This window comes from Phlebotomus papatasi, chromosome 1 (assembly GCF_024763615.1).
Source record: "Phlebotomus papatasi isolate M1 chromosome 1, Ppap_2.1, whole genome shotgun sequence".
NCBI lineage: Eukaryota > Metazoa > Arthropoda > Insecta > Diptera > Psychodidae > Phlebotomus > Phlebotomus papatasi.
Window position 1 is genome coordinate 99,800,012 of NC_077222.1, and position 10,307 is coordinate 99,810,318.

General features: G+C 30.6%; 1 protein-coding gene across 1 annotated transcript; it reads left to right on the forward strand.

Moving 5' to 3' along the window:
* The first annotated feature begins 480 nt into the window (after window positions 1-480).
* LOC129810041 (luciferin sulfotransferase) lies at window positions 481-8,036 on the forward strand. Its single transcript, XM_055860273.1, has 4 exons — window positions 481-765; window positions 5,419-5,557; window positions 5,883-6,416; window positions 6,503-8,036. Exons 1-4 carry the CDS (start codon window positions 570-572, stop codon window positions 6,609-6,611), a joined length of 978 nt encoding a protein of 325 aa, XP_055716248.1. The 5' UTR covers window positions 481-569; the 3' UTR covers window positions 6,612-8,036.
* Window positions 8,037-10,307: the final 2,271 nt, after the last annotated feature.

The following is a 10,307-nucleotide window of genomic DNA, read 5'->3' on the forward strand; positions in this document are numbered from 1 at the left end:
ACTTGATGAACCCCAATGCACCTGAAATTACTCCAGAATATGAAGATACAGGTGTCGTTGAGAGTCAAATTGAGAACTATCTCTTGAAATATGGTGATCCCTTTGCTGATGCAGAAGATTGGATCTACGATTGATAATATCGGTTTTAAATATGTAAATTGTACAGTTTAAAATTTACCGCCATAACAATAAAGTATCTTAATTTAAAATAAAATTATTTCTATTTCTGCCTGAAGTATGTTCCAATCAAATTTATTGGTTTCATCCATCTCTTAAGCCAATATTCTTACTAATTCATCATTCAAGAATACAGCTTTAGTGTTGATAATCCACAAATTCCAACAACTTTCTCTCGATAAACTTGGTGATTGCGTAAAGTGCAAAATACCGCCACCACCAATCTCTTGCATTTCTCACTGCAATTCACAAATGATCCAATGCACCTGCAAAACTCTAAGCAACATCAGTTGTCTTCTTACATTCCTCCTTGGTGGATCGTAAAGTGCAGTGGACAAAATAATATTTAAAAGTTAATACATATTCGAATTCGAAAAAGTTTGTGGCTCAAGATGCGTCTGCAATACAAATCCCTCCATGATGATCCCAACTTCAATCTGGATAAATTGTTTCAGCGTCAAAATTGCTTCATCGAAGTGAATCCGGGAAGTGTGATCCTGCCGAAGAAGTACAATGAGATTGGAGAATCTATTTTGGATCTTCCTGTTCGCAAAGATGATATCTTTCTCATTTCCTACCCAAGAACAGGTTGTGAATCATTCACTTGCATTTAATTTTGTTACTTGAACGGAGAAATAGTGTTCGAAGTGTTAAAAAAAATCTCTGTCTGGCGTGTTTGAAAGTTTTCATGCTTTTACTCAATTTATGGGATTGTAATTGAACTAGACAATTGTTAAGTCATATATCAATAATAATTAAAATGTAACTGAAATTGATCTTCAAACATTTTGCATTGAATGAATACAATAAATTAAACTGAGTGAATTAAACAAGTTGTACTACTAACTAAACATGGTGTTGCATTTGGATTTATCATCTTTTCCTATATTTTCAAAAATGTTGTTAATCCAAAAGGAGATAAGATCTTTAACACTAAACCTACTAAAACCGGTCAAATTGACCGGTTTAAAAACTTTTCAAAATTAACACATGTTTACACGATATAATGTCACTATCAAATTTATAAATTTCTTAAAATATGCATGTAATATATTTTTTCCTCTCTTCAAAGAAAAATTTATTGAGTATCCTATCTACCGCGGTCTGTCATTCGACCGAGGGCACTAGGAAAAATTACCAAAAACGATCGATAGGTTTTATGTTAATCCAAAATGCAGAAAAATGGCCCATAATTCTTAAAGTTTCAAAAAAATTTTTTTTTTAATTAATAAAATCTCTTACAATATGGTTCAGTTTTATAATAGGAAAAAACGCGGTACCTTCGGACGACTCAAAAGCTTTGGACAATTCATTTTTTCTATCTTCTTATGGATTTAGTCCATGACTCTTTAAAAAAAAAATTAAAGTATTAGACCAGTTATTAAAATATAATATATTATATAAATTGGTCAAACTCATTCAAAACATATTGAAAAAAATGGTTTCTTCGAAGTATGAGCTTCGAAGGTAGCGAGCTTTCCCCTATCAACCTAAATCTTTCTGAATTTGAAGCTATATTAAAGCGCCGGAAGTTATGACAAAATCATTTTGAGTATCATCTCATAAATCCGAAAATTCGTGCACTTTTTTTTTTACAATGTAATTTATTTAATATTTCTGTGTGACTTACATTTAATTCTTATTCTAACAGTTTCCAGCCTAAGCTTTTCTTTATCTTATTAGGTGACATTCTTAACAATCTCACCAATTTATATTAGAATTCTTAATTGCTTTATAAGTTTGTATTGTGTATATTTAGGGATTAGATTTATAATATGTTAGAATAATAATATGACAGAATAACCTAACTTAGAACTTGGGGTGACATGATAAATTCTTTTCGATAGTATCGACTGTGAATTCCAAAAACCTTTTTGTAACTAATTTAGATATTTTCCAAAGGTCACATTTTTTTTTTAAATATCATAATAAATGTCTCAAAAATGCGTAAAAAGTCGATATTTGCTTTATATACTAGTTATAGATTTAACCGATTTAACGATACTATAGATTCGAAAGTATCGAAAAGTTATCAATTCTCTCCTGCTTCAAATGAGATTTTGAATTAAAAGTTATCATATGAATGGATTCTTGATTTAGGGCAGAATAACATTGACAATAAAATGCTCGCCGTAGACTCACCGTATTTCGTTAATTTACGCATTTTCATTGCAATTCTTACGCAAATTCTCGATTACCGTATTACCTTATCTCAAACTCGGTGTCACTAGGTGAAAATAATATAGGGAAATTGCTAAATATAAAGAAAATTCGATAAACTGTGAGCAAAGAAACTGTAAGAGAAATTAATCGTACAGTTTTTTCCCTCACTTTTCTTATCGCATTTTCGTTTTATTTCTTTAATTTTCTTATATTATTTTCACCTAGTAACCGAGTATGGTAACCGGGTATGAGTTAAGGTAATACGGTAATCGAGAATTTGCATAACGGTACTATCACACTAGGATTTTCACAATTTAAATTTAAATTCAATTGAGCCAATTGAGCATTATATGATTTCTAGAATTTACTTGAAAATTCTCACAGCCATGACACATTTTGCAAGAAATTTGCTCAATTTTAAATAGTACCGCGAGATTTTTGATTGTGAATGACTCCGGAAAATACGTGATAGTACTTAAAATGTCTTTATAAAGTCACTTATCTGTTATTCAGAAGGATCCCCAAAGCCAGAAGAAAGATTTGTAGGGAAACGGCTGATGAAGAGACTCTTATACATCTTGTTTAAAATCTGTGTGAAGTCATATAAACAGGAGATTTCTTGGCATAATAATGGCTTTGGAGGAACTTAGCAAATTACTCCCGATACTGATGGTGATGCTTCACTAGCGTACAAGTTTATCACTAAATTACTGTACTTATCTTATTTTCTGGCCACAAATAATAATTATTACGAGTAAATAAATTTAACGGCGTTATCACACTTGCACATTAAAATTTTAATGTGATTCACATTAATTGTCGCTTGTGAGCGTCCAAATATGTTATTTGTGACTTTGAGTCACTTAATATTTGGAGTTTTTCTATTTATTGATAAAGAAGTGGACTTGGTCTGCAAAAATAAGTTTAAATTTACCTAAAGCATAAATATTTTTCACATTAAAAAATTAAAGAGAAAATCGCATTAATGCTATAAATCAATTTATATCAAATTTTGCGGGCCAAGTCTACCTTTTTATCAACAAATAGATCAAATTTTGAATATAAAATGATTCAAACACACAAATTACACATTTGGACTCATACCAGCGACAATTAATGTGAATTATATTAAAATTTTAATGTGCAAGTGTGATGACACAGTAATAAGAACAATCGTATTTAAAGTTCTCAATAATTTCTTACACTCAGGTCAATTAATTCAAACACTTCAATATAATAGAAATACTCGGAACATTAATAGTTTACAAAACATTAAACCAAATACAACTAGATTTGGATTGAAATCAATAAAGTTTTCTGCAATTAATGCTTACAATAAGTCTCTAATAAAAAATCCTGAACTAAATGATGTTAAAGAATTAAATGCTTTTAAAAATCTTGTAACTGAAATAATGAAATAAGCTTTCCTATGTCTAAACAATTCTTGTGCTGCTCGCTTTTTTTATTATTCTCAAACTTAATCATATGTTAAAATATATATTGTATAGTCCTGTTTGTTATATTGTGTAACCTGGGCATCAATCAATAAATTATTATTATTATTATTCCAATGGAAAATGCTCAGAGGAAATCTTTCTCCTGAGCATTCTTTAACGCTTCACTGTTCTCGTGCTTCTACATTATCAATATCTTCGTGTTGATTCCTGTAACGATTATTTGGTAGTTTTAGAACACGGCTAGGTCTCGGAAAAATTCGAGACAGGAACCAATGTGAAGAAGAGTCGATAATGCAGAAGCACTTGAGAACAGTAGAGTTCTTTAATATGTATAGGAGAAGGATTTCGCCCTTGGATCTTACATTAGAATAGCACCATTAGTCAGCATAAAAAATATTGAACAAAAAAAATTCAAAATAGCCAATAAATTAACTGAAAAATATTTGTAAATATTTACTTTAAGAATTGCTTATGTTGCAAGGTATTTAATAATTTCTTAATTCCCTTTGTCAAGATTATTTAACTATTTTTATTTATTCGAACTTTACGGTATAATTTTATTCAAGCTATAATAAAGTCAAAAACATATTTTCCGAAAAATAGATTTTTATGAAAATCAAAATATTCATTATCTTGCTTTAGTTATTTTTCCAATGTGATTTTTTTCATATACACTAAGCATCATTATAAAAATTGTTTAATTTTCTCTTTATTTTAAATTTTATACCTTTTTTAAATTTTTTTTAATTTCATAATTTAGTAGGGTAAAGTGGTACAAATTGGACCATGGTACAATTTGGACAGCGCTTTTTTTTCTTGATAAATTTAGTACTTCATTTTTATTTGTATATTTTTAATGCTTTAGTTTTATAATTTGGTTCCATTCATTCAATCATTTTCAACCGCTTATCCCTATTGGGGTCGCGGGTAATTTGGTTCCTGTGCTTAAAAAAAATTTAGTACTGTATTTATCAAGAAAAAATCCCTGTCCAACTTGTACCGGTGAATTGTCCAACTTATAACACTATATCCAACTTGTATCACTTTACCCTATATCTTTATGGGACTTAAAATTTATTAATCGTACTAAGAAACATATCACTATGGACATTTCGTTTCGTATCCAGAAATATTACAATGCTTTTTTATGGTTTTTTTTTTATTTTCAATGGAGAGAAGCAAAGACAAAGTCTGCTGATTGTATGAAAGAATAGGCACTTGGAACACCTGTTACGCTAGATTAGCGTCAATAGTTTACTATAGATTATTTAATTCCATATAGGGGGAGGTGGGGCTACTTTGAGTTGTGGGGCTACATTAATATAAGATTTTTTTCGCATATTTTTTAAGGAAACTGGGCTTTAGTGCAATGTAATTTAGATAGACAAACCAATATTGGATCTAAATTAAATTATGGTAAAGCCTAACTTCCTTTAGAAATATTCGAAAAAATCGTATTTTAATGTAGCGCCACTACTCAAAGTAGCCCCACCTCCCCCGACTTTTAAAAAGTGTAATAGTATTTTCTTAATTTCTTTTATTCAAACGTGTGTCTGTTTATTTAATATCGAAGTTTGTTCTTTATTTAGTTCACAAATTTAATATAAAATTGCATTCCCAGGATCCACATGGGCTCAAGAAATGGTATGGCTTCTTGGGAATAATCTAGACTTTGCCGGTGCTGCCAGGATGCAAGCCCTGAGAGCTCCACTCCTGGAATTGTCCGCAATTTTCTCTGAGGATCACACTGAATGGCTCAAGTGAGTGCCCCAATGAAGGAAATCATATGTCCCCAACTCAAATTACCTTTATCTGAGTCACCAAGAATCATTAAATAATGTTCATAATACTAAAACTAGTCTACCCACCTCTTGTATCTCCCTGAGTAATTTCTTTTATAATTAGAAAGTGATCTTTACTAATGATAATTTCGTAATATGAGATGTCTTAATACCGATGTACGATATTTTTCTTTACATAAAACATAAAACGATCAGCATGCAATCACGCCACTTTTCATAATTACACTTATCACTGTTCACGATGGCATTTTTGGCATTCCTATGCATTTCTTTCTCCAAACAGCAAGTCCATTGGGAATTCTGTGGCCTGTGTGGACAATCTGCCCAGTCCACGGTTCATTAAGACGCACCTGCCATGGCAATTGCTGCCCAATCAGTTGGACTCGGTTAAACCCAAGATTATCTACATCGCTCGCAATCCAAAGGATCTCTGTGTATCTTATTATTACTACTGTACCCTCATCCATGGTCTCAATGGAACCTTCGATGAGTTCTGTGAGTGCTTCCTGGCCAACAAAACGCCCATTGGATCTGTCTGGGAGCATGTAATGGAATTCTGGAAGCGGCGCAATGAGCCCAATATCCTTTTCCTCAAGTACGAGGACATGAAATTGGATTTGCCCGGAACGATATGGAAGTGTGCTGAATTTCTGGGTGTGTCCAACAAGATGACCCAGGAAGATGTGGACAACGTGGCTACTCATCTAATGTTTGAGAAGATGCAGAACAATCCAGCGGTTAATCTTGATCCAATCTTGAACCCAGATCAACCAGCCGATAAGAATGAAAATCGGAAGATAAAATTCATAAGAAATGGGTAATGCTATAACTCCAATAACACTTTTATTAAATAAATAAATATCCTCAATTTTATTATTTTTTATTTATTTTTTTTTGCTACAGAAAAATCGGAGATTGGCAGAACTATATGGATAACTACATGTCTCGAAAATTCGACAAATGGATTGAAGAAAATACCCGTGGTACAGGGCTCGATTTCATTTACAAATGATAACAATTTACTACTTTACTCGTAGATTTTATCGTTATCTTTTACTTTTTAAAAAGAGTGAAGGGATGGTTGAGTGCAAATATTAGAGAATTTAATTTTAGACTTTTTTTACCATAAATTGATCAAGAGTCTTTGCAAGGCTTATATTTTTCATTAGGCACCAAATAGATTCAGGCTGAATTTCAGACTCAGCTGAACCTATCATAAAGAGCTAAGGATCAGCCTGAATTTATCTAAGGCTTTAGGCCTCATTCGCTTATAAATACTTAAGGTTCTTCTTGGTCTAAAACGGAATGATTTTTACGAATTTGGAAAGAAAAACATTATAAAACAGGGGGCAGTAGGGTACCTTTGAATTGGGGCACTTTTGAAATAGGTCTTTTTTCGTTATTTTTAAATGAATCTGGACCTTTGGATAAGTGTGCCAAATTTCGGCATAGTTGCATGCAAGCGTCAAAGTCTCAAGTTTAAAATGTAATATTTTAAAAACAAATTGATTTTTTTATTCTTTCTTCTGAAAGAGTGTTGCTTGAAACCTTTTAAAGAGTTTACCGTCATTATTTACTCTAAAATCATTCTTAATACATTTTAAAATGAATAAAAATATAGACATAGCTTTGGTGGAACAAAAAAGGTGGCCGAAATTGCAAGCTGGTCGGAATTTAGCACACCTACCCTACATAATTTAGTAACTCAAACCGATTTTAAAGCTAAATTACATTATGATAAGGCTCAGTTACATTTAAAAGTATGAGAAAATTAAGTCCTTTTTCAAGTATATCCCAATTCAAAGGTGCGCCACTTCCCCTTAGTCAAAAAAAATGAAAATTTGAAAATTTTACAATAAGAAAATAATAAAGAACTAGAGAATTAAACCTCTACGTTTGATAATTTTTTAGATATTATTATTTGGAACATTTAAAACTTTCAACTACAAGAAAATGTTTTAAAAAAAACCATTGAAAAAACGTGATTTTATTTTTAAATAAGCAAATTTGCAATAGATTTCCTTAAAGTTAGGCTCAAAATATCTTTAAAAAATAATAATTCTTTCATATCTGACTATTCCACAAATTTAAAAAATAATTTTGTGGTTTTTAAAATGCAGTATATTTAATACTATTCACTCATGAAATACTAATTCACTTCTTCATGAAAATACTTCTTGATATAAAACAGCAAAAACTCTTTTTTTTAATGAATATTATTATTTTAACAAATTTGACCTTTTAATATTTTTCAATTAAAACTTCAAATAGTAAAAGAAACTATTGTTTATTATCTTTTTCAGTAAATTGAGTACAATTTCCAAGCCTTTATTCTGAAAAAATATGGTTCAAATTTATTTTAAATTTAATTAGGAATAATTTTTAGAAGTATGTGTATGTGGTTTTGTAAATATGATTAAAATACTCTAAGCAAAAATGTGTTTTATTCCTCAACGAAAAACAGAAAATACTATAAACAAATTAAAACTGAACAAAAGGAAAATAAGAGTGCGAAAGAGTAGAACAGACGTGGCGGGAAATTGATGAAAAATGGAATAGAAAATGCTCTTTTTAGAATTTGAAAAACTCTTAGAAATGTTCTTTTAGAAATTCAATTCTAACACTATTTTGATTATATTTTTTGGAGTTTGATATGGAAAATTCTAGCTTCCCTAAAATCTTTTCCAAGACGACATTGTAGCGTCCACTTTAGAAAAGCTAAAACTGATCAAAAATTTCCGCAGAGTTCTTAAGCTTATTTTGAAAATTAAAAAAAAATAGAATTTACACAATACTTTTAATAATTCTCATCGATTTTTATGTTTTAGGGGAAAATGCTCATGCTTGATACCATTGGAAGCTTCGTAATGATTAAATTTCTCCTATATTTCTCAATAAACATGACTTCGCAATATATTTTAAAAACTGGCCACTTTCCCATAGTTTTTAAAATATGTTTGCGATGATTCGTGAAACATAGAAAATTTAGTCATTACGAAGCTTTCAATAGTATCTAGCATGGGCAATGGGCACTTTCCCCTATTTTTATGAAGTTTTCATCCAAATCAAATTATATTGGGCTTAACAAACAGCTCATAAGATCCATCCTAGTTGAAGTATTCTCAGTGAAGTAACTTTCGATACTGTCATAAGATCCAACAACATATTTCTAAACCTACCTCTCGGCCAATTGTTTTTTTTTTATATGGAGTCTACCCCCCGGCCAATTGTTTTTTTCTAGCCCTTATGAATGATCCCAAACGGAAATTTTTTTTTATCAGTGAAGTAGCATATTAATCAGTAAAAAATCAATTTTGGTTAGTAAACAATAAAAAAGTGGCTATAGGTATAGGAGAAACCAGGACAGTAGTAAACATGGGGTAGTTGTAAAAACTGCAATTTTTATTAAATTATAAAACTTCAGAGAACGAGATATAGAATTGATTGATACTAGATATCTTTTTTACTGAAGAAATGGTCGACATAAAGGAACTTTACCAAATTTCGTTCAGTTTGCAATTTCGGCCACTTCCTTTTTGTTTTTCAAAATTCCCATTTTTTTCTTTTTCTAGAGGTTATACAATTCAAAAATACAACAATAAGTATCGTCTCTACGAACAAAATATTGTGAAATATGTCTTAACCCTTTAAGGGCGAGAAACTTTCCGCTGAGCGAAATTCAATGAAATCAAGTTTCCCTCGATATTTTAGCCTAAATAAGAGATTTACGGTTAAAAAGAAATTTTCCCATCCCTAGGAGTCCTGGAAAACTATGGGTCATATATGACCCAATCATCCTTAAAGGTAAAAAAGCACAAAATTTTCCAGACGACTAGTTTACTCGTTTGCTCTGTTATTTTTGAAAGATAAATAACTTGAATATATTTGTAACGTAATATATTTGTACGAGTAAAAATTAAAACGATCAAAAATTAATTTTAAAAAATCTCATTCAATTTTTCATCTCAAAGACTCTTGAAGACTTGTACACAAAAACAATAATTTTTACCATAAAAATGTATTAATGTTTACTTCATTTTTTTATTTTTATGATATTCATTGAAACAATTTCGAGGAAAGTGACCATGCTTGATACTGTAAAATGATGTCCAAGGTTTGTGATTATTTTCTGATTAACACACAAACCGAAGCGATTCTTGCACTATGACAAAAAAATGTCTCACTTATTAGGTTCATAATCCAACCTCAAATAGTTCCTGGAAATCCTTAGATTTTCCTCAAGAAGAAAATGGAAATTCAGTAGCGATTTTTATACAAGTTGGGTCCGGGGCCTTCCTGTATAATAATTGATTCGACAATTCGGAGGCCCATTTTCACTGCAAAAAATTCACCAGATACAAAAAATTGCACGTCAATATTTAGACGAAACTCTAATCTATCTGTTTAAATCGTTTATATGACTGGTTATTAGTTTTAAAATCACTTTTTTGTAATTTTTCTAAGCCATGTTTTTATGACATTAGGGCGCTAGCGAAAACCATTTTTTCACTTTGAGTCCATGAAAATGTCATTCTGCAACCTTAAAATTCAGGCAACAGGGTTGAAGATTATGTCAATTGTCGATAAAATTGGCGGATTGCAATATGTGTAATTATGAAATAATCACATCTAATGATATAATTGCCACATTAAAATTATCATTCATGGACCCTTCTTAAAATATAGGATGGACACAAGTAGAATTTAT

Coding starts and splice junctions, on each gene's coding strand:
- LOC129810041 (XM_055860273.1), top strand. CDS start 570: ATGCGTCTGCAATACAAATCCCTCCATGATGATCCCAACTTCAATCTG. Junction 5,558..5,882: donor GATCACACTGAATGGCTCAA/GTGAGTGCCCCA, acceptor TTCTCCAAACAG/CAAGTCCATTGGGAATTCTG. Junction 6,417..6,502: donor ATAAAATTCATAAGAAATGG/GTAATGCTATAA, acceptor TTTTTGCTACAG/AAAAATCGGAGATTGGCAGA.